At 35.2% G+C, this 25,608-nt stretch overlaps 1 protein-coding gene across 7 annotated transcripts in view; it reads right to left on the bottom strand.

The window, feature by feature from the left end:
* Window positions 1-25,608, bottom strand: part of LOC131049560 (uncharacterized) — a 234,492-nt gene that overhangs the window by 77,351 nt on the left and 131,533 nt on the right. For 4 of the 7 annotated variants that reach the window (XR_009106806.2, XM_057983861.2, XM_057983651.2 and 1 more), the window contains 8 exons: window positions 8,216-8,415; window positions 6,402-6,884; window positions 5,866-6,004; window positions 5,548-5,745; window positions 5,275-5,364; window positions 4,671-4,733; window positions 3,994-4,068; window positions 3,707-3,757 (listed from right to left, as the gene is read on the bottom strand). Coding sequence is in view for 4 of the 7 variants with exons in the window: in XM_057983861.2 (XP_057839844.2) it covers window positions 3,707-3,757; window positions 3,994-4,068; window positions 4,671-4,733; window positions 5,275-5,364; window positions 5,548-5,745; window positions 5,866-6,004; window positions 6,402-6,884; window positions 8,216-8,415 (1,299 nt within the window). In the remaining 3 variants the exon portion in view is untranslated. Of the gene's footprint in view, window positions 1-3,706; window positions 3,758-3,935; window positions 4,069-4,670; window positions 4,734-5,274; window positions 5,365-5,547; window positions 5,746-5,865; window positions 6,005-6,401; window positions 6,885-8,215; window positions 8,416-25,608 lie in introns of all 7 variants that reach the window. The other 3 variants (XR_009106815.2, XR_009106811.2, XM_057983767.2) reach the window with 3 other exon arrangements.

The raw sequence follows: 25,608 nt of genomic DNA, 5'->3' as shown, positions 1-25,608 counted from the left end.
CGATCAGTGTCTACATCAATCAGTTGATAAGCTTTGTGGTTATCATTGTAGCCTGTGAACATGAGTTTCTGGCTCTTGGAATCCAATTTTGTGTGCTTGGCATCTGGAATCCAAACATAAAGCAGTAGCGCCAAAGACCTTCAAATGACTGATTTTGGGCTTCCTTCCAAACCAGGTTTCCTCTCGAGTCATCTTCTTAATAGCCTGTGTGGGAGATGAGTTCAAAAGATACACTGCAGTGTAAACTGCTTCAGCCCAAAATTTCTTTGGAACTTTTTTGTGCTCCAACATAGACCAGGCCATCTCGATGATTGTGCAATTTCTCTGCTCAACAACACCATTCTGTTGAAGGGTGTAAGATGTGGTAAGCTAACACTTAATCCCATGTGTCGCATAGAAGTTGGAGAAATCAGAAGAACAAAATTCCCCCCATTGTCTGACCTAAGAGTGACTATCTGACAGCCTAACTCTTTTTCCACTAAGGCCTTAAACTTCTAAAACATGCTAAACACCTCTGATTTGTTTTTAACAAAATACACCCACATTCTTCTACTAAAATCATCAACAAATAATAGAAAATATTTGGATCCAAAGTTTTCATTAGTCCACAGACATCTGCATGAACCAACTGCAAGACCTTGGATGCTCTCCAAGTGTCACCATCTGAAAACGGAGTTCGATGTTGCTTTCTAGTCTGCCAAGCTCCGCAAACTCCATGATTCTAAGTTTGAATCTCAAGTAACCCAACAACCAAACCCTCCTGAACTTAGAGAAATAGTGGACATTCAGGTGCCCATACCACTAATGCCAGAGATTGCTAATGGAAGAACTTTTGGTTGCCATGGTGTGCTGCTGAGAATCACCAGTATCAAGAAGTCTATAAAGACCATGATCCTCAACGCCAACAGCAACTGTAGTGCGAGTCTCCCTGTCAACAATGTTGCACTTGTGCGAACTAAAGACGACATCCAACTGAAGGGAATGGCGCATGATCTAACTGACTGATAGCGAATTGAGTTCCATCACTGAAACAAAGTATACATTGAGAAATATTAAATTTCTCCCTCCAGATGTGATCTGAACGTTGCCCTTTTCGACAATAGTATACTCATCACCTCCTCCAAAGATCACTGAATCCGTGTAAGGCATGTATTCTATAAACCAATCCCAGCCATGTGTGAAGTGTCGAGAGGCACCAAAGTCAATGTACCAGGCATATGATTTCACATGATCGAATGGGCATTTGGCCATGAATGCGTAGAAGACAGACTCTTGGTCTAAATGCGTGGCAACATGGGCCTTCTACTGAGACCATCCCTATCTAGATTGCTCAGACGCTAGACATTTCTTGCAATCTTTCTTCATATGGCCATACTTATGACAATAATTGCATTGAATATTCTTCTTAGGGTTCTCCTAAGGTTTGCCTTGTCCTTTCTGCTAGGACTTGCCTTTGCCCTTGTCCGAGGCTATGGCAATGAATGCTTGTTCAATGGAGGATGAACTAGCGCTGCTTCCGAACTATTGTTTCCATCTATCCTACTGCAAAAGCTTGCTGCAAAGATTAGGAAACTTCAAAGCAACATTCGTTGAAGTAAGTTGAGTGTCTCAATAAAATGTTCATAAGATTTTAGTAGGCTCTTGAGAGTTATGAGCACCATATCTTCCTCCTCCATTTTTCGACCTATTGCCTCTAGTTGATCACAGATGTCCCTTATCTTCGTAAGATGCTCCTACAGAGACATCTTCTCATCCATCATGATGGAGAACAGCATGTTCTTCAAAAAGAACACTCGGCTTTTATCTGAGGTTTCATGGAGATACTTCAAATGAGTCCAAATCTTTGCAATTGTCTTGCCGAACGGCACTTGAGGCAGCTAATCATCAGTGACTGATAATTTGATGAGCATCACCACTTACGTTGCACCCATAAAACAACTCGCAACCCAACACAGAAAAAATCACATCCCAGAAGCCCGACAAGAAGGAAAAACTAGTGCGTTGCTGAAAAAAACTGACGCGATTTGCAGAGGGATGAAACCCCATCTTAATCGAAGAAATCTGCAAGTTTTTTCAACTAAAAAAATTTGTGCGATTTTATCAGGCAGTAACTCACGAAAAAAAAATTTCAACAAAATTGGAAACTTAAAAACCTTTGAAAGATTTTTCCAAAAAAAAAATTAAAGAATTTTTTTTTTAAATTTACGTAATGGTAATTGGATACTTGATTAATTAAATGATGAAGAACATATAGCCAATTACGAAACATTGCTTCTATAAGGAACAATCGTAAACTAAAGTAGAAAATAGAAACAATCTATTCTAACTAATATAAACTAATATTACACTAAATGACCATTAATAACTAAATAAATACTTTAATACAAAGCAACATTGCAATTAATTTTTTCTTTTTTGTAGAGCCTTGTCATCATTCTTTGAGCAACCCAAAGCTTGTGGTTGTGCACGTCAAAGAGATTTATGGCGTGATGGTAACATACTAACAAGGAATGATAGAGACCAGCTATGGGAGATATGCATTGCACTTGAGGTCGATGAGGAGTTTGGGGACAATTAAGATGTAGGCAATTAAAGGGTAAATGATGGAGTCCTGAGCATGAAGGCCCTCTTTTATGTGAACCAACCAGTTGCCACTGCGGATGTCTTTGCTGGGAACTTCATTGAAGTACATGGCCATACAATATGAATGCTTTGGGAACTTGGGGAATCGATCCTGACTGTGAACTAGCAATCTACTACACAACATAGTTTCTTCTAAGCTGCAATTGAGCATTTCCCCCTACAGAAAGGTATCCAAGAGTCAGTCTATGACAAATTCCTTAAAAAGAAAGATTTTGTTATTAATAATTGATCACTTACCATGGACCATACATCCAGTCTCTAGTTTGACCAAACACAATTCACTCATACCTAAGTATCTCAAAATAAAAATTTGAATTATTTATAATTATCTATTTTTCAAGTATAAAAAAATCAATTGTGAACAATTTTATAAGTGTTTTCAATTTCTTTGATGACATTCTAGTTAAACAGATTGACATTGAAGTAGTATTTTTTATTTTCAGTGGTTTTGTTTATTATATGCATTGTGCTATTATGAACTTAATTCCTGTTTTTAGGCTGCAAATGTGTATATATTTAAGCTTTCTATATGTTTTTTGTATGGATATACCCAAAACAAACCCACCCCTCCAAAAAAAAATTGTTGTACAAGTGTTTCTTTACCTGAACCAGTAACTTAGCTCTAAACTTGACCTAGATGAATTGTTCATTTTTGAAGTTGAAGGTCCCACTCATATTCAGCTAGATTTCAAATTTCTACAAAAGATATTACTTCTATAGGCATCAATGCAAAAATTAACATGTTTGCCCTTCTCATCTATATTGCGAAAGGTTCTCAGCATTGACTTTACCCAGCCACTAATGTACTAGTTTTATGTAATCTTCCTACTCTATAATGTAAAATAAGAGGCGTATTCTCCCCAAAATAATAAATCAAAAAAAAAGCCTAGATGCTATTTCTAGAATATATGATCTAGTCAGCCAATAATGCATATTTCTCAAGCAACAAAAAGCTGCATAAGACTCAATTCACTCGATAATACAAAGACATCTCCAGTTACAAAAGTGATCATGATTCATCATCAAAGTTTTTGAAAAGGAAGAAAAGGGTGTTCATACTCACTATGTAAGGCACAGGAGCATCCAAGAATTCAAGCATACTATTTGGCAGAATCTGGAAGACACTCAATATGCAAAATAGAGAGAAGCATATAAGTTCAGAATAGAAAAATCTACCCCATTGCAACTGCAAACAGTATAAACACGTATAACCATCTACAAGCAATCACTTCATTATATTAGTTTACCCTGTAGCATTATATTAATCAAAATCTTTCAAAACAATGACCTACCAAATTCAAAGGTCTCAAAGTAATAATGGTTCCCAATAATGAAGAGTAGGTTTCGCACCGGCAGCAGAAGACTTTGCCACTGGAAGGGTCGAATCAAAGGTATCACTGACATGACCACTGCTGAAAGCACACCCTGATAAACATATTAAACAAAAATTGATAAGTAATTTCCAGAATTTGGCCACTTATCATTCATGTGCATTATAAAATACAAGTACAAGAAAATCACTGTTGAAAAAGTAATAAGACTGCCTAAAGCCTAATCATAAAGTTTTGAAGTTTGTCAAAGTATTAACAGACTGGACGGAAAACCACTTAAAAGATTCAGGATGGCACCCAGTTTTATATTTAGCACATATATCTAACACCAAAACATCCCGAGGAGAATCTAGCTTTCTAATTACCAGCTCCAGAAAATTATTTCAATCTACTTTTGAAGTTAAATATACCCCAATTCAGAAATCATGATGCATCTCAAGACAAGGCTTAGAACGTGAAAAAATCTTACATCATGAATTAATAATTTTGGATAAGTTGCGGTCTCCTGTTTAATACTGGAAAACACAGATCCAAAGAGGAAACCTTGATCTAAATCCCCACAACATTACCAAGAAGACAAATAATTTTGAAAGAGAAGAAACAAAAAAAGCACGCAACCCTTAAAAGAGTTCAATGGCGCCCAGCATATTCTAGCATGACACAAACATTCAATAAATATTATTTAGAATTTCTCACCAAGTTTGAACAGACAACAATTATTTGTTTCTCCAACAATGCTGCCGAAAAGATAGCCAGGACCTGCATAGTTACAGATGATTAAGAAGCACGTAATATATAGTAGTCTAACAAACAAAAGAATCTGGTAAAAGATCACAATTCCATACAACTCAGGAAAAAAAAAAATTGAACAAAGAACGAGGTATATAAATCCCCACGACAAGCCATATATATTAACACAAAAAAAAAAGTTTTAAGGCTTTACTTGTTCTACTTTGCACCTTAGACTAGATCCCTATGAATTCCATCACAACTTTATCAAATCAATACGTTTGGTAGCTTGAAAACATTTTAAGTATATGAATTTTGTAAGCAAGAAATAGTTTCTATGATGCTTTGACTGCTTTAACATGTTTAAATTTTATAAAACTCTCCTTCACTAGTTATCTTTCTCTTCCAAAGATTTAACCCTAGTATAAACTTGTTTGTCTATAAAATTGATAATATAGGGGAAATATTTTTGTTTGTTTATATTGGCATATCCAGTTTATTTGCAACATACTTAATTCAATGTTTCCTCTCTTATAATATTATGAATCATTTACATGAAAGGAAAGCTCACACTTTCAAGCGGAAGGACACCACAAATTGTTGCTACTGTCCAAACAGATAGAGCTTGAGCCTCCTCTTCTGCAAAAAGTGTGGCCTGAGCCTGAAGCTCAATTTCAGACAAAATTATCAAACATGTCAAGTCTCTTGAATTTATCCTGGGTAATAAAAAATATTAAAAATCTTAAAGATGTGAAACTGAATATGTCTACACTACCAAGCAGTGTGCATGAAAAGAAGAGTGAGTTCTCTTGAATCAATTGTCTTGAAAAGCAACCAGATTTACCTCGGCAAGCTCCAAGCTAGTTCTGCAATATCTTAAATTTATAAAACTTCCAGCAGGTTTCAACTCTGCATCACCAAACCTATGAAATTTCAAAGGCTCTAAATGTTCCAATGGTTGGAAAACAAGTGATGAACCTCGGGTAGGAAGTGGTAGCTGATAGTATTCACAAACAATCCGCAAAGAATGATGATTATTTGCCTGCAAAAGCTTCACGTTATTTATGAGAGAACTTGCCAAAGATCAGTACATATGTCAACACCATTTATGATCTCTAGAATATCAAGACAGATGTACCCTGATAGGAAAGCCAGAAAGTACCTTTGCCCAAGATAGAATTCTATCAGAAGCATTAGTTTCTGCTTTCCCTGAAGAACAAGCCTCATGTTCATCCTCTTCATCATCCAAACTCAAGCTTCTAAAATGCTCCTCATAACTAATATTTGTACATATCTGAATACTGTGAACAATTGACAGCTTCAGCAACATGGTATGGGTTGATCATAAACTACTCGAGATAGAAGTTAAAAGCATTTTGACATGGACAAATAAAAGTTTATGGTATTCATTCTTAGAAACTAAGTCCATGAAAAAAAAAAGTAATTCTTTAATTACTAGCAATGATCAGTAAATTTGCGAACCAGCATTATCAATTCTGCAACAGAAATAAAATGAAGACAGGAACTATGGTCACAACCAGATTTGATTCCAAACATGGAGAAGGATCATGCCTTTCATATGACATGAGGTTGCATCCTTACTGTAGTGTCAAATGTGGTTGTATACTAAATTATCTCATCTGTTAGTTTGAAAGTGATATGAATCAGTGAGGTTAATATGTGTTGATGGTCTCATACCTACTAGATGAACCTTGAATCTCGTGGCATCCATGCCGAACATTTCTATTGACAATAATCTTGGTAGCTGCATCATTATTTACACTGCCTTGGCCTAAGATTTCTTCCTGAGGATCTTGTTTCTCTTCACTGCAAATTTGCTCAGACTCGTCTGGTTTGGTCTTGAGCTGTAAAACCTGATTTCCAAAATTTTCCTGTTCAGTCTCCTTTGATTCATTTGGATATATAGGAACTGTATTTTCACTTCCAACACAACCAGAATTTTCATCATAATCAGATCCCACATTTGCAATGGCCTTGGTCCTTTTGACCTGTTCCTGAGTTGCCACCTTCCCTTCAGGCATGACTGGTTCTTCAATATGGTCTTCTTGACCAAATCCATCATTAGATTCATGTATTTCTTCTTTGTGATTGGCTTCTGATGTAAAACTCAACTCACTGATACTCTCTGTTATCCGTTCTAACCTTTCCTGAGAGAAGATACTGTAAAAATAAATTAAAAAGTCAGGAACACAAAAAAGCATATTTTATAAAATTACAAACAAGAAGAAAATTCAAGTGTTAAACAACAAATCATCACTAACTGCTTGGAAAACAATTGCTGAATTCTTTCCTAGCAAAGAAGTATTATTCAAAAAGTACATGTGAAAAACATTTCTGGAAAAAAAAGTATGAGATGCCATTAACATGTGCTTATATCTAAGACTTAACCTAAGGAGACTATAGACAAATTGTCTTAAGTGGATAATCATCGGGCATTCATGATAAGAACTATAAATTAATGACTGAATCATTTTGGCCTCCCTTTCAGCACCGTAAAACATTCTGACAAAGGCGTCTCAATCAATTGTACTAAGCGGAACACATCTCATGATTGACTAAGGGGGCATATCTGAACATCCACTTATAATCAATGAGTATTTAGTAGGATCCTGATCGTTTAACACAATGAATTACTCAAACAAATGCCCAAAGAAATGCAACAAAAAGACCTTACAAAGCTAGCATACTGTCTACACATAGGTTACTGCACAATTTGAGTGCCCTCCACAGCTACAGATACAATATGCACATGAAACACATTAAAATTCAGACAAAAACAAGAAATTATATCACAAATGATCATAAATGATTCATAACTAATATGCATTGTACTGGAAAGCTGTCTCGAGCAGATCACAAAATTGCATTATAGAGCAAATTATTTTTCTAATTGAGACCAACTTGAGAACTTTTACCGAAACCTGAATTTGACTTCTTCGTGTTAGAGATAATCTAGCTCATGAACCAATTGGATATACATGACAGGTTTGCATGCTCAAGAGGTGGAAACAAATTGAAAGTGAAAAGGACTTTAATGGTGGTATGTGAAAGTGATCTATTTACCAAAAATATTTATATAATTTCCTCATCAATAGGAATCTCACTTAAATACGATCCTAAGTGGGAGTTCTCCTACTTTATGTATAGTGCTTATTTCAGCTTGCATTAAACACTACAAGGCTTGTAACAAGGGATGTTTCACTAGATTGCAATCATGAGTCTAATTAAAGTTGTCTTCCAAGTTGCAAAATGGCTTTGGATGATGTGCTTATTTATATCCAATCCAACATAAAAGCTGTCATACTATTTCCATAGTGGCTATACTATTTCCATAGTGCCTATAGCAAAAAAGACTATAAATACAAATGAGAGGAATATAAATATAAATTCATTCCTGAACTGAATATTTTTTATCGATAGATATAGCTCTAAAATACTAACATTTGATCCTATAAAATAAGAGAGATGTTATAGCCAGAAAAATAAAGTACCTTTTCAAAATTGCAAAATGCAAATTGAAAAATGGCATCTTGGAAAGAATGCAATAACAACGAGGTGCAGACACAAAAAACCGGCTTAATGGTGAGTGAAACACAGATACATCAGCATTCATTGCCATTAGACCTGGTGGTTTTTGCACAACTTCCTCTACAACCATGCAGCATCCATATAGAGTCGCATTGTCAGCTACCTGAAAAGGAATCATAGCTTGTGTGAGAAATTTTGAAATCAAAATAAGATTTTCACTTTCACTGACCAGTAAGGCTAAGATTATAAATATTTAAATAAACAGCAAAGTGGCTAATAACCCTGAAAATAGTATTTATTTTGTGTTAATGCATGATAGCTTCGTAAAGATAAATGATTGAATGAGAGATAAATGAAGTCTCTCATTCAATCATTTATCATATCAATAATTATGATGAAAACCTTCATGCAATTAATTCTTCATTTGATAGCCATTCTACATTTGCATATAATTAACCTATTCAATTCGATCAAATCCTTAACATCGATAATCATACTATATCATTGTTTATGTTCATCGATTACTAAATGTAATGTCCCCTACCCGATCTATTTCAATATACTAAAATTGATTGATATTCTTCAATTAGTTATTAACAAGTTCTTATTTATTTTCCTCATTAGATGATTAATTTCATTATTTATAGTTCTTGATATAGTTATTAGGCCCTGCTACTACTTCAGTTTTAAGGGAGAAGGGTTTATGTATGTTACCAAAGCGCTTGGAGACCAAATACAATAGGTTCCCTCAAAGTTTACAGATCCAAGCCCTTACCTATCTTGGGTCTATACCCTCAAGGCTTATGGGTCGTTGATCCCCACCCTATCTTCGGACTTAATCTATTGCTTGGATTTAGACTGCCCCTCTTTGGAACATCTCCTTCCCATCTTCTTAAATACTGACAGTAATAACATGATTTAGACTATAAGTATACTAGTTTCTCATGTATTATGAATATATATGAAATTAAGTATGATTGTCATACATATTGCAGTCCATATTAATGTTACTATTAGTTGTGCATAAGAACATTATCAGGCTTCATATATTAAGCATACTTATTAAACATATCCCCATGCATACCACCAAGAACAAGGATGTTACTTCCTATTACTCAATAATAACAATTCTGATCTGATCTGCTTGATGGTGCTCTTACTGAATGCTTTTATTCCTTTCTTTTATATCTCTCAATGTGAGGGAGAGGTCAAACCTCTTCATCATGCATGCCTTTTGGCAAGAGACACACCCTCTCACCATTAGCACCTTTTGAAAGAGTGCAACTCTTCATTATTTCTACCCTTTGAAAGGGACACAACCTTTCATAATCAGATCTGCACTTCTTATTTAAATCAGATCTGCACTTCTCATTTTTCAAATTCTCCCCCCCCCTCAAATGAGTTTCTCTTCTCCCTTTTATATCTCACGTTTGAGGGAGTCACAACTTATCATTTCATGCCTTTTGACCTTTCATTAGGTTTAATCAAATTTAAATAATATTTAATTATATTCTTTTATATTTTAATATTAATTTTTATATTTATTCTTTTGTATTTTAATTTTTTTATTATTTATTATTAAATTATATTTCAAAGTAGGGACATTACACTAAATCATGCTAATGCATTCCGATTTGTATCAATTTAAATAATTGATAATAAACAAATGATTAATCGAACACCGATTGATATCGGGTTATATGTGCACCGATTAATATCGGGTGGCATGATAAAGTTACACCGATAGTTATCGGCTGTTAAGGTTAAGCATACGCCGATAGTTATCGGCTGTTAAGATTATGCATACACCGATAGCCATCGGGTGTTAAAGTATAAACATATACCGGTTGGCATTGGTAATTAATATGCATTGTTTGTTATTAACAAAGAGGCACGATCAAGTAATGTCTTGATCGGTCATGACCGATCAAGGCATTGCTTGATCGTACCCCGCTTGTTATATATATATATCGAATGGCATTCATGAGAAAGGACATAGAAAATAACAAATGCTCCTCTCACCTGCCACACAAAAGAAGATAGTCAGATTCATATGTTAATTCAGTAATATATAGAACAAGATAATATTAAATAGAATATAACTTGCATATTGAATGTAAATTGAACATCATTTACATTTTGAACTTGGAGAATACTGGTTAAAGTCATTAAATATGATCATAGAAAATATACAGACAGTAGAGAGGTAAGCATGTACAGCCCTAATAGCAAGGAGATGGCTAAAAGAATTGAAAAAATATTGTGTGCACTTGTACATGAAATTGTGATAAACCATACATAAAAAGATTCGATAGGACCCCATAAATAAACAGGGTGTGGATGAAGAAGACCAAGCATGAGGCCATGAAAGGAATAAAACCTTATTACATGTCTCCAATAAGAATTGGACATCGAGAACCAAAAAAATTATCTGTTACAATGGAACAGCCTCAAAAAGATTTGAAAATTCTCATAGTAATTATCCAAATCTGACGGAAGCAGCTTGGACAATGTCAGTATGAAATCTAATACTCCCTCTAGAGCTTTCTACTCACACCCCAGACTGATGAACCTCTGGTAGAACCAAAATAAAGTTTCCTGGACAACCTGAAGAGAAAGTTAAGTACTCCCTCTGAACCTTGCCCAACATCCAAGTCCAACAAACCTCCAATAGAATAGAAAACAAATAATGTATGCTTATATCCAGAAAATGGGTTAAGGAGAAGGGTACATTCTGCCTTGAGTGTGGTTGAAGTTCAAGTCACTCTAGCAGCAACATGCAAGAAATATCATCTCACTAATCTCTCCCCTCTATGAATAAATTGGTTGTTTCCATGTCATATCCCCATAATTAATTATTTATTTATTTAATTAATGTCTTGATAGATAATAATATTAATTATTTGTTTATTGATAATAATAGTTAATGTCTTGATAATAATGATAATTAATATATTGATTAATAATTGTTTATTCATTAATATTTGGAAGGAATTAATTCTTAATTAATTCCTATTGTCAACACTAGCAATCCGTTATCACTAGCATCCTAACAGCTGACATCTCTCTTAACACGTCAGACAAAGGATGCAATGAGTTAATGGTTTAAGAGGCAACGGTCAGACTAGAAGGAGACACCTCTTTTAGAGGGACGTGGCTTTTAAGACAGCCATTGGGTTCTATGTAACGGGAAAACAATGACAAAGGAAAGGCATCGAATGCAAAAGGAGAAGGCAGTTCGGTCCCAAAAAAACTGAGATTATTGGTAAGGAAGATTCATTGGTCACCATCGATCAGATCAAATAAGAAATGTTATTAAATTACAAGCTGTAACATCCTTGTTCTTAATGGTATACATTGGGTATATATATATATATTCAAATCAGAATAAAAATAATAGATTTATATATAATAATGATGTTAGCAAGATTTATATTCGCTTGATATACATACATATATGTTTGAAATAATATCAATAAGAATATATTTATTTATAAAAAGACAAAAATCATAAATATATATTATTATGGATATTCATATAATGAATAAGTGACTTGATTATATTTTATTAGATTATTTATACATGTACGTATATCTTATCTTGTAATCAATCAAAGGAATGAATGGAGGAAGTACATTAGGGAATTGCAGTTTACCGGTTCTCCCAAGCTAAGTAGGCCACCCCAAGGGATGGAATTTTCATAGTGGGAAGTTCCTGCCTCTTGCGGGCCAAGAGGTGAGTTGTCATAGTGGGAAGCTGTGCGCTCTTGGGCTTAATTGGGTTGAGCAGTTTATAGGCGCCCTCTCGAGGCTTTCCTACCAAACTAAACTATGATTGGTCATAGGTAGAAATACATGTTTATCATTCTTTGTAATATATGTGCTATTAATCCATGTATTTATTTGTATAATCCTAAATTTATTGAATGACTAGATGAAGTTACTCTTATATATTGGAAAAAATGATAAAATATATTGTGGAATTACTAATTTAAGGAAAAATCCAAGTAAGCTCAAGGTGGGGACATTACATTCCATGGGGCACTTAACACTCTCAATAACTATAAAGTGATGAAAGGAAGAGGTTGAGTGAAAGAAGGATGTGTTCGAGTTAACAGCTTTATAAATCTGTTGTATGGATATGCATTTATGAGAAGCAGCCTCGCAAAGAAAAGGGAAAATCAATTCAGATCATGGTACTGAAAGAAGATAAGCTCGAATCTCTTAAATAGGGAAAACCAATTCAGATATGTGGCAAAACAGCATATGGATGAGTAAGTGGAATATTTACTTGAATATGTGCCCCAAGACTAGCAAAGAGATAAAAGCTTTTGTTATGGATAAGTTTCACAAATGCATTTGGAGTAAAGAGATAGGGAGAAAGAAAAATGTTTATATTGAGTTCAATCCTACTTTTGACCATCATCAAAAAGCATACAAAAGGCATACATAGGGGCTAATATTTCGTGGAAAGCCAAAATCCTTATTGCTCAATTAAGAACTAACTCTCGTCAACTTCGTTGCAAACCCGGGCATTGGAAAAGGCTGAAAGAAGATTCGGAAGAAAGAGTGTGTATCTTTTGCACTTCTGGGAACGTAGAAACAAAAAAGCATTTCGTTTTAGAGTGTGATGCCTTCAAAGACAGCAGGGCCAAATATGTGCATATCTTGACAGCTGGCTCTTGGCATAATTTATTCAGCGAGGGGATCGCTGAGAAGTCGGGAGCTCTCATCATCACCTTACATAGGAAAATGATAGAATCGCAAAAGTCAGATTGATCAAACGGTTTGTCCCATAGGGTAATCTTAGCCTCATGAACATTAAAATTATTTCTATCTTTCTTTCTTTCATCTAAAGACAATAATATCTCCCCATTAATTCATAGTATATTAGACACTTAAAAATTATGTGATTCTTAGTCTCGGCATCATGGAGGGGCCAAAGATAATGATTTCTATCACTCCATACAAAATAGTGTTCAATATCAATGCAAAACTTGTAGGTGCACAACCTCAACTAGCCAAGACAAAGAATTTTATGCATTTTAATTAAAAATAAATCCTAAGGTTTAACAGTTGCATTGTTTGGCTAAATCCAAAAATTGAACAATATAAGTATACATTTAGATCAAATAAGCTAATACATAAAAACACAATGGCCTTCATAAAACAAATGAAGAACTCAGTACAAACCCACTACCACGATATCAAACTTCAAAGAAACCTATGATACAAAGCTTGTAAATTTGATAGAAACTATTTAATGTACCCCAACACACAACAAAACATCTCAATAAACACTTAGAACCAAACAAATACTGAATTTTGGACTAAAAATTTAAAAAAATGGTTAAAAGTAATTTCAACATAATACAAGCATGAGAATTGCCATTATAGAATCAAGTCTCGGACTCGCCTCAGACTCGGCAAGCATGCTTCAAGCTTGGACTCAAACTCAGAGAAAAAAATTGGCGAAACTCAACAAAGTGAAAAACCCAAGAAATTTAGAGATTTTTAAGGATTTAAAACTTGTTTCATGCACCCTTTATTAAATAAACCTTAAAGACACAATAAATCATCAGATAGAAGCTAATTTGATCACATTAGTATTATTGCAAATTGTAGTTGAAGGAAATAGCACACTTCAATGTATAAACATTGTCAAATGTATACAAACCTCATGGAATATGAAATCCATGACATCAAAAGTTCCAAACAATTATCAAAACAATAAGTAGAAATCTATGGCTCAGAGGAGCCTTCATCCTTCCTATGAAGGCATCTAAGGTAGGTCCTAGATGATGTAACAGCCATAATATATTTTTAACTATGAATACGCAAAGATTTGCAGCAAGGGATATGTATTATGTATATTTTTATGATCATGAGTCATTGTTGGCCTATTGCTTGCTTAGACTTATGGTGAGAGAGAGAGAGAAGTCTAGATCTTGCGGGAGAGAGGAGAGAGTGAGATAGAGAGAGTTAGAGAGGGGATAGAGGAGGAGAGATAGGTATAGAGTTTAGGGGAGATAAAGAGAGTGAGATAGATAGAGAGAGAGAGAGAGAGAGAGAGAGAGAGAGAGCCTGCTGATTACAGAAATTTGACTGTCTGAAAATTAATAAGATCTAAAACCTAGAGTTTGCATTATAATTCCTAGAAATCTGAAACCACTCTCAAACATCATGCCAATATATATACATGAAATATAACTTAAAGCATAAGAAATTTCTTATACTTAAATGTTATATTTCATCTATATATTTTGATGAAGAGAATGAGACTGACTTAAAGATGGGAATTAAATGTTATATTTCATGTGTATTATGGGGGCATGTCATAGGCCAAAAAAGCATTGAAATTTTGTGTTTACAAAAAAATAAATGGTGGAGTCTTAGGTGTAGACTTGCCGAGTTTGGGCTAGTCCGGCAAAAACTCGACAAAGTCCAAGTCCAAGCCCAAGAAACTTGCCAGCCTTGATCCGCCTCACGACTCACCTAGTACTTGCAAGTCTTGGTGAGTCTCGTTTGTATGATTACCATTGCTTCCAAACTCAATGCAAAAAGGCACTTATACAGTTACACCATTTACAAAACTCGATGAAAATAAATGAAATAATTTAACTGTACTTCTACTATAACTATGACTACTTGCATGATCTACAAACCTTATTGCAAATTATCTAGTCCACTGATTCTAATTTGACATCATCCAGCTATTAGTTCAACTAATGATTATAATATTACAATTATACTTAAAATCTCTCGTCTCTCACATGATGAGCTACGTATAGCATGGTCTTAATAGACTTTTGTAAGGCAACTCTAGATGATTTCAATTTGATGATGCTTTGCTTTGTTCTAATGAAATCTGGCAAACCCTTTGATGAAACCCTAAACATTTAAATATTCAATGAACATTGGTTACACAAATTTGAAACCGTCTAATGAAGCTCTGAAAATTCACTTTAACTTTTTCATTGTTGACAAAGCTTTGGCACACACTCAAGATTTTCAAAAGTTTGATTATTTGATGAACACCCTACTTAAAATTATTAACATTCTCTCATTCACTGGCATACCCCTTCTGAGGTTAGGGCTTAATAAATAACAAATCGCAGCATTAAATAATGAGAGGGGGGTCGCCTCAGAGAAAGAGATTAAATTAAATGTATTCTGCTAGGGCTGACCTCCATTATGGAGTGCCCAGCTTTGGGCTTAGAAATAATAAAAATGATATAATTAAACATGCTGCTGGCTGACCTGTTATAAAGGTTGCAACTTTTGACAAAAAAGTGTTATTTGAAAGGTATAAATAAGAGGTGTTTGTAGATCATTCAAGAATCCAATCATTGTATATTATTCCTATTCCAAGAGCAGATTCGCAGCAGAAAAAGAGCACAACTTAAATCTTATATTACCAGCAGACTGTTGTGAGAAGAGGGAGGTTAATCAAAGGCAGACTTCTAGCAGATCTAAGAGAAAGATTGTAGCAAACTAATAATCAGATCTATAAGCAGAAATGGACTAGAACTAAGAGCAGATATAAGGCAGAAGTAGAGCAGATCTTCAAGCTGATTTGGGACAGGCCTTTAAAGAGATCAATCAAGACAATCAATCCAATTAGCATTGGGGCTCATAAGAGCAGATCAGTCTGTCAGACATCAGCAATCAGGCACATAGATGGTTCGAACCAGAGATTATTATTTATTGCAGGCAATAGCATTCTTGTTTAAGGGTGGTATGCATAAATATGTGTGCGTTATGCATTAGTCCTGCCATGTGTATTCATGGGCCTTGTTTCTAATAAGAATGTTTCTTGAATTATATTTCTCTAAATAAATAGATATTTCTCTGAATTATATTTAATTTCCAGCCAAAAGGAGAATAAACCACCTTATGTTGGTGCAAACTTTACCAGCAGTCATCACCTTGCACAGTGAATTGTGAATCAAATCTGACTGAAGGCGAATTTACCATCCAAGGCAGAGTTAAAGCATTCAGATTTGAGCAAATTTTATTCACAGTTTGATCTGATTTCAAGTCTACATCATCATTTCCAGACCTAGAGATATTCATTTCCAGATTTGAAAGGGGTTTTTAGCACTTGATTGATGTGGGATTGATGTGTTTTCATTTATGAGATAGGGGTGTGTAGGATTTAGTTCATTTTATTACTATTACATGCTTCCTGATTCACAATGTTTCCTTTTTCAGGTTTGAGGCTAGCAGTGAGGTGTATGGAGCGTGAGGTTGAAGGATTCAACATTTGCAAGGCAAGGACTACATCCAAAGGTGAACACAAGATTCACGCTTCAATGATAAAGTCAAGGAGAAACGTCATCACAACCTCAAAGATTCAATCACATCAAGGATATGTTCTACAATTCAAGAACTACACCGAGAGAATCAAGACAAAATCAACAAGGACTCGAGTATCATAGTAAGCAAGATCTACATGGCAACATGAGGATTGTTCTGCAAATTAAAAGACTTCAAAATATAAAGATGAGATAAAGATATGTTGTAATTATCTTGAATTTCCTCCAGAAATCCAAGATTTAAGGCTAGTACAAATAGGGAGATACCCTTACAACATGCACAAGGATGATCAAACATAAACCACATGAAAGAGTTCAAGTCAAAGACAAGGAAGATCAAGAGGTTGCGTTCAACATAAAGTCATGTTCTACATCAAGCGGGCATCATCAAAAAGAAGATCTACATCAAACATCATCAAGGTGAAATTCATCTTAAGGAGAGAATTCCGAAGTTAGGAAGATGAAAGCAAACGTGATCAATGATACAATTTGGGAATATGCGCCATCTTCATCACATTGAGCAACTGGATAATGTTGAGTATTGCTCAATCACAAACCCTTTGCGAGGATCTACATGATGTATAAGCTGAGGTGACATCCTATTCATCTTCAACCACTCAAGTTGTAACAAGTCAGCATGTCTAAGTTCGTTGAACCTGATTGACCTCATGAGGAGCAAGTGACACAAATCATTGCATCGGAAATCGTTCATCATACCTAACCTGTTTCCTCATTGGTGCAAATTCAAAGATGGACATGTGTCCCAAATAATGTAATTATTTCATTGGTTGAATGGAATTAGTTGTTACTAACCCTAACTAGGATTTTATCTTGTAATCTTGGCCATTGATCTTGAATCAATCTGAGTCATTGAATTGTAAAGAGACCTCTATATAAGGTCCAGTCCTTTCATTTGTAAAGGTTAATAGTTGTTAGATAGAAGTAGCAGTAGAGAAGGGGGAAGGAGATTGTTGCCAAGACTTGGTGTAATGTCCCCATTTTAACCTGACATCAAAGGATGTGTCGTTAGCCCGTTTTGCTTTGATCCCGAGGGCTAACCAAGACTTTACAGGGATCAGAGAGGGATTTGGCCTAGGCAATTTCAGTTTCAGGCCAATCAGGGTTGTTCTGACAGGGTTTCCAAATACTTACTATTGATAGTAAGTCAACTGTGGTTCAGTGGCTAGTAAAGTTTGATGCATTTTTTGATGTCAATATTTTGGTACATTTAATTCTTCGCCTGGTTTGCCAATCTAATGAGTCATTTATTAATTGGGTGATTAAATTAAAAGTTTCTAAAGTTAAATTTAAATATTTAACTTAAGTGAGTACTAAATGTTGGGACTAATGTTTTAAGGGAAAAAAAAAATCCCTTTAATGAGGAGACATAAGGGGGATAATATTATTTTATTACAACTTTCTTTTAGCCCACATTTATAGTGCATTGGGATTTGTGCCCAAAGAAAGTTATAAATAAGAGCTTTTAATGCTGGCTAGGTATCTTGGAAATTGTGTATTCTTGGAACTTGTGTTTTTACATTCAGTTCTGGAAATCTTTGGGCATTTGGGGACGAAATCCCTCAGGTGTGACATTTCTCTTGCCTATGAAAGACTAGGTTTGGGAAATATTTTTAAGTAAAATCGGTATTGAATAAGTTGAAGGGCAAAGAAGTTTCAGATTGATTGTGAAGTTCAGCTGGGAGTATTTGCAGCATTAAATCAGGTATTCTTTCTAATTTCCAGCACGTGAATGTAGTGTTGCAGATCGATGGGTGTTTAGTGGGATAGTTTGTTTGTTCACTATGTAAGGCGTAGTTACTTCAGTTTGATATGACAGCCTGAGGTAGGAAACGCGGACTTAATTTGAAGTCATAGTTGCAAAAATCGTTTATGGAAAAAATTGACAAATCAAAAGTATAAGATTTTTTGAAAAAATCGGGAAAAAATCGGATTTTAAAAAAACATAAAAAATTGTAGAAAAAGAGACAAAAACTATTTTTTTAAATAACTTCAGGGCATTTCCATAGCATAGAGATATAAAGAGCAAATAAAATAGAGTTTAACACGTGAATTGTAGAAAATAATTTTTTGTTGTTTATATTCATATTACTGGATGCATAGGCAAGTAATCAGTTAACTTTTTAAGAGGGCAGTCACCAAATACACCAAATAGTTGTCTAAGTCGGATCAAATATTAACTAAGTCTATGAAGTAACATAGATCAAAAGTTAACAAACAAATAGTAAAAGTGAAAGCCATTTTGAAGTGATCCAAGAATTTCATTGTGATTGAGGCAAGGAGTTTTGTAGGGTTAATTCAATATTTTAGAAAGCTTATCAAATCACATTCCACAATTGCAATGCTTTATATCATAGTAACAAAAATCATTTGGGGAAAAAATCGGCAAACCAAAGTATAAGAGTTTTTTTTAAAATGGGTAAGAAATTGGATTTTAAAAAATCGTAAAAATTTGTAGATAAATAGACACAAACTACTTTTTTTTTAAACTTAAGGGCATTTGCATAGCATAGAGATATAGAGAGTAAATAAAATAGAGTTTAATCCATGAATTATAGAAAATAGATTTTGTTGTTTATTATTCACATTGCTACTGATTACATAGGCAAATATTCATTTAACTTTTTAAAAGGGCAGTCACCAAATACACCAAATAGTTGTCTAAGTCTGAAGATCTGAGATCAAAGATTATTAGCTAAGTCTATGAAGTAGCTATGATCAAAATTTATCAGACTGAGATCCAACTATTGTTAGGAATTTAGGAGGCAAGGAGTTTTCTAGGGGTATTAGCTAAGTCTATGAAGTAGCTGAGATCAAAATTTATCAGACAGATATCCAACTATTGTTAGGAATTTAGTAAAATTGGAAGCCATTTTGAAGTGATCCAAGACTTTCATTGTGATTGAAACAAGGAGTTTAACCCATGAATTGTAGAAAATAGATTTTTGTTGTTTATATTCATATTGCTGATTACATAGGCAAATATTCATTTAACTTTTTAAAAGGGAAGTCACCAAATACACCAAATAGTTGTCTAAGTCTGAGATCAAAGATTAGCTAAGTCTATGAAGTAGCTGAGATCAAAATTTATTAGACAGAGATCCAACAATCGTTAGGAATTTAGTAAAATTGGAAGCCATTTTGAAGTGATCCAAGACTTTCATTGTGATTGAGGCAAGGAGTTTTCTAGGGGTAGTTCAATATTTGAGAAAGCTTGTCAAATCATATTCCATAGTTGCAATGCTTTATATTCCCTGATGGCAATTGGTAAGTCTTTTATATGGGGTAGAATTCAATGAAAGGCATTTGTTTAGCTGAAGTAAAAGATTAGCAAGCCACTGGTTTTGGCAATACCTAGCTTGCAACTACTATTTTAGGTAGAGACAAATTTTAATGATTGTGTGTTGGATGCTCTTTTATTACAGCTATGTAAGCTTGTTTGTTGTCATTCAGATTTATTTCGTGGAGCAGTTTAGATATATTGCTCACATAATGAATTGTATGTCTTTGTTTGAGCAAAAATTAACTATATCAATTATAAATTAAAAATCATATATCTATATCTACATATATTAAATATGTCTTTGAACGTTTAGTGCTATGGTAGAAAAACTCCATTGGTGAGGTAGCCACCAATTCAAACCCCTACTGGGTCATTGAGCTCGTGGGCTTTCTACCTTTGTTGGGTCGTTGAGCTCATGAGTTTGAACAAGTGTGGGGAATGATGAACCCCCCAAAAATGGCCAAAATAACAAACTTTTTCGACATTGATTCCACATTGACTCTGATTTGTCTCAAACCAGCCCTATTTCTAAGCAATTCAGTAATTTTACTCATTTTTCTAGGGTTTTGCAAGTTTTTACAATGATTTTTTTTCACTTTTTTGTCATTTTTGGGGTTTTTAACATGATTTTAACGTGATTTAAATGCAAAAAATCTTTGAAAATTGGGTCAACACTTGGTCAACGATTTTTTCATGAATCAGGATTTTTTCGGGGAATAAATCGGCTAGCTCCAAGATTCAGGATTAATGGGGTATAATGATATAATCGAGATTTTTTGCAGACTATTGCCTCATTGATGAGTATAATACACACAGCGCTGAAGGTTATTAACTCAGATATGCATATAGTGAATGGTGTGGCTTACATTCAGCACCGACAGTAATACTTGTGCCGCCTAGGAAACTCCAACAGAGGGTTTTAACTCAGCTAACAGCAAGCAGGCTGCACAGAACCACTTTAATGGTGTGATACTCATCGAGTTACAGGAAGAACTCAAATAGGCGGTAGAGGAGCGGCTGGGTCATGAGGGAAATGTAGATGCCAGCTTGTGTTATATGTGCCAACCAAAACCACGTCTAGAAGTATACAGATAGCAGCCCCATTTGGTGACAGAGACTGCAACTGTGACCAGCCGGCATCATCAAAAACCCAGGTTCTTAATGACTCGTATTTTATGGTGTATGGGAACAATTGTTATTTGGATTATTTAATAGGAGTGGACTGTGTTAAATATCCATGTCTAAACTGAATGTTAGTTTCCAATCCATAATAAATTATTAAAATAATCTTGTGATGCAATTGTATTAGAATACACTTGTTGCTTAAACATTGGAATGAAATGAATGCTTGTACATTCAAATCAAGAAACGTGCCAGAAAATAACCAAACTACAGATATAAATAAGAAGGGAAAAAATCAAACCTTCAATGATTGTATGCCAACTGTTTGACGAAATTCCAGCAACAAGTTAGACAAGGAAAGTTATAGCAAATAGGGCAGCCTATTACAGTGGTATCAGAGCATGCATGCAAACTGTTTGACAAAATTCCATTGAATGTGAAGTCAAAGTAGTAGACCAGAACAGGGGGTGTTATTACAGTGGTATCAGAGCGTGCATGCAAACTGTTCGCCAAAATTCCATTGAATGTGAAGTCAAAGTAACCAGAACGGGGGGTTTTATTACACTTGGTGTAATAAACATACTATTTTCATTTAAGTTATGGTGGACTTTGTGTGCTATTTCAACTTGTGGCATGGTCTCTACTTCTCAAGTTAGATGTTCATTAGATGAATGGAAGATTTTATTGTTAATGAATGGTGAAGCCTAATGTTCATACCACTTGGAGTTTGTTGATTGCAAATTGCAGTGTGTGGTTAGACCATAGAAACGGGACTCGCCCGAACTCGCCTAAACTCGGCGAGTTCGAGTCCGAGTCATGCTCGCCGAGTCTCTGGGACTCGGACTCGGACTCGTCTAGCGAGCAACTCGCCAAACTCGCCGAGTCCCGAGCTCCAAACTCGGCTACTGGCTGGGTTAGTAAAATGACAAAAAAAAAAAAATTTTAAAAGTTTTTTTAAATGAATGGTATCGTCTTTGTTCACTACAACCTTCGCCTGAGAATGAGAAAAATTAGGGTTACAACATGTCAACCAATAGAAAAATAACACCCGACACCTTTATTAAATAATAAGCTTTTTTGGTGCTGCCCCCAAGCCCCCGTCGAAAAATATGGGGGGAAACTGCGTCGATAGAAGTAAGGAAAATTTAAGCTCCGAGTCTAACACTGATTGGATCGACCAGGTAGATATAGAGGCTGAGACTGTAGCCATGGCAGAGGAGGAGTGGAGAGCATGAGCACAGACAAGAGATTCAGAGGCAGATAGTGACACGGATGTTCCCGATGTTGGTGAGCATGGCATGGTGTCACAGGGAGCAGCTATGGCTATCAAATCATCCAGGACCTACCTTAGATGCCTTCGTAGGGGGCCGGGGCCGAAGGGTGCAGGCTCCTTTGAGCCATAGGCTTGTAGTTGTATTTACCTTTGGTATTTGTATGAAACATTTGATGATGATCATATGATGACATGGATTTTTTATTCCATGAGTTTTGTAATATTGTATACATTTGACAATATTTATATATCTATGTTTGTTATTTCCTTCAGCTACAATTTGCATTTATGCTTATGTGATTGATGTATACTTGTGTATGTAATCAAATGAACCGAGTTTGATGATGTTATTGTGTCTTTAAGGTGTATTCAATAAAGGGTGCCTGAAACAAGTTTTAAATCTTTAAAAATCTCTAAATTTCTTGAGTTTTTCACTTTCCCGAGTCCAGCTGAGTCTGGAGCCGAGTCTGATGCCGAGTCCCGAGTCCGAGTCCGAGTCCGAGTCGGCCTTGCCGAGTTCGAGCCAAGTCCGAGTCCCGTTTCTTTGGGTTAGACTAAACTTGATTAAAAGCTTAATTTTAATTACCATATGGTCATTGTTCATAACATTGGTGTGCATAGGTGATATGAAAATCATTTGCTTATACTTAGGAGACTGCACCATCTTTGTGTACTTGTTTCCTCATGGCGAAGTAAAACTTGGTTTCGTTACACTGATTCACCAATCATTTCTTACATTCCTAGGATTAGATTAGATTTCTAAACCCTTATCTCCTTTTGTCTTTAATTTTTGAGTGAGATGGTATAGATCCCACGTTCCAGCAATATTCATAAATGTAAGTCCCCTTGTGATTCCAACAATATCACATCATATTCACTAAGTCTATTCAAAGCATTAAAGTCGATTGTTTGCATTCTAAACCTTGGAGCTATCTCATTTGATCATATTCGTTAGCATATGAGGTTTCTTTGTTCAAGAGAGGAAAGAACACTTGGTATTTTATTCTGTGTTTGAGATGTCCTAAAAAACACATTAACAACACCCTTTTGAGATTCCTACCTATTGTGACCTTTTCACACATCGCCCCATTGCTAACGAGGACCCCCTCTTTACCTGCTTTACGTGTTGTTAGGTTAGGGTTTTGGCTGCTTAGTGGGCAATTTTGTGTTTCCCGTGCCCGAGTCTCGAAGTTTTGATCATGCCTAGTGGCGTTTAGGGTTTTTTGAGGTTATAGGATCAAGTTGCAAATGTTGATATTTTAATGGTCCTAAATTTTGTCTGAGTGTTAACCTTTTGGGCGTTAACGTGTTTTTAAACACGCGCACCGGTGATTTAAAAGTGCCAAGGTATTTTCAGACCTTTTGGAGTTGTTTTCTCGCTCCTAGGTATTATTCAAGTTGATTTCGCACTTTATCCCGATAAATTTCCTTGTGTTTCGCCCAATTTTTGGAAAGTTTGCCCAAGTCCAGTCAAGTTTTGAAGTTTTCTAGTGATTTTGAGTGGCTAAAATGTCAAATTCCTAAGGGAAATCTATATTCCAAGCGTTAGAAGGTCAAATTCCATGCTAGAGGTGTTTTTCCCCTCATATTCCAGACTACCCATCCTTTTCCCCCACTCAAAATCCACACTACACATGGGTTTCCCCTGAAATCCATACTAGCTATGATTTTCCACCACTGTTTATCCATGCATGGGTTGTTTTTCCCCTGGAAGCATTAGAATTTGACAAAGTGTCAGGATTTTTTCCAAACTACCTTCGTTTTTCCACCAAGAGTGCGGATGAAGTTGAGGATGATTCCATGCCTGGGTCGATTTTCCACCAGGCTGTTTTGTGACAAGTTAATCCGGATTTTTGTGCAAACTCTCAGTCCATACCCAAGTCGATTTTCCACTGAGAGCAATTTGATAAATTTTGAGTCCAGATTTTCATCCAGACTGAGGTCGAAATTCCACCAGGGAGTATTTTTTTGCAAATGAAGTGAATTTGGAGTGTGGATTCCTTGTGCATGCCCCTAACGATTTTCCCCTAGCTTGTTTTGTATGCATTTTGATGAGTTTTAGCATGGATTTTTGTCCATACTGGTATCGATTTTCCCTTGTGGGGAATATTTTGACGTTTTAAATGATTTTTAATGGGATTCCTTAATCCCTACCCATATCAATTTTCCCCCAGAGGCTCAATTTTGACTTAAATTGAAATATTTAATAAATGAGCCCCATTTTAATTGTTTTTAAATGATGATTGACGATTATTTAAAATTTAAAAACAAAATTAAATAACTTGCAATGAGCATTTAATGTTTTTACCCTTCTAGAAGGACATTAGTTTTACCAAACAAGTATATAAGCAACTGTTTTATCCCACATTGCTTGCATGGTGAAAGTGAGAGGCAAAAGCAAGTATAAGAGAGGAGTCTCCAGCAATATTTTATTATTTAAGTTTGCCACGTGTCTCCATGTTTGGCGATTTTTCTATCTTATTGGCAAATTTTGGAGAAGTGTTGAAGTGAAGTGTTGGATTGAGGATTCTTTTCTCCTCCATTTTTTCCAGCGTGGCAATCCTTTCCATTGCTGCCATTGAAGATCATTTCCAGATTTTCGATTTTTTGGGTGAAGTTCGCCATTTTTGTGAAAATCACGATTTGGTGGAAATTGGCGATTTTTGGTGTTTGATGACTTTGGCGATTTTCTCCACCATTATTGCTTGCTGTCCCAGACCTTCATTGCAAAAGATTCAAGCTTGATTGAAGGCATTTTTCAGAATTTTCAAAATGGCACCATAGCTGCTTGCTAATATGTGGCAGATCTGAGTTTGTCCTCCATTGTTGCAGCTTGTTTGTGTTAATGCATAATAGCTTCGGTAAGATAAATGATTGAATGAGAGATAAATGAAGTCTCTCATTCAATCATTTATCATATCGATAACTATGACAAAACCATCAAGCAATTAATTCATCCTTGATAGCCATTCTATATTTGCATATGGACAAACTATTGATTAATCATACTATGTATCTTCCTCATGTTCATCTATCTAATGAATCTTGTATTTAGATGAATATCGATTAAACATAAATAATGATGACACCGATTAATATATTATCGGATTGCATATTATATTAGATCGGGTTGCATATTATATCGGGGTGCATGTAATATATATTGGAATGCATATCGGGTGGTATTATGTTAGTCACCGATAGTTATCGGTGTGTTAGTCTACACCGATAGTTATCGATTGTCAAGGCTAACACACCGATAACTATCGGCTGTTAGCATTGATAGTCACCGATATACTATCGGGTGTTAGCGCTTGGTAAACACTGATAATCTTCGGTCAT

Source organism: Cryptomeria japonica, chromosome 2 (assembly GCF_030272615.1).
Source record: "Cryptomeria japonica chromosome 2, Sugi_1.0, whole genome shotgun sequence".
In the NCBI taxonomy this organism is placed as follows: domain Eukaryota; kingdom Viridiplantae; phylum Streptophyta; class Pinopsida; order Cupressales; family Cupressaceae; genus Cryptomeria; species Cryptomeria japonica.
Note: the sequence above shows the minus strand (reverse complement) of the source record. Positions and strands in the feature narration are given on the sequence as shown.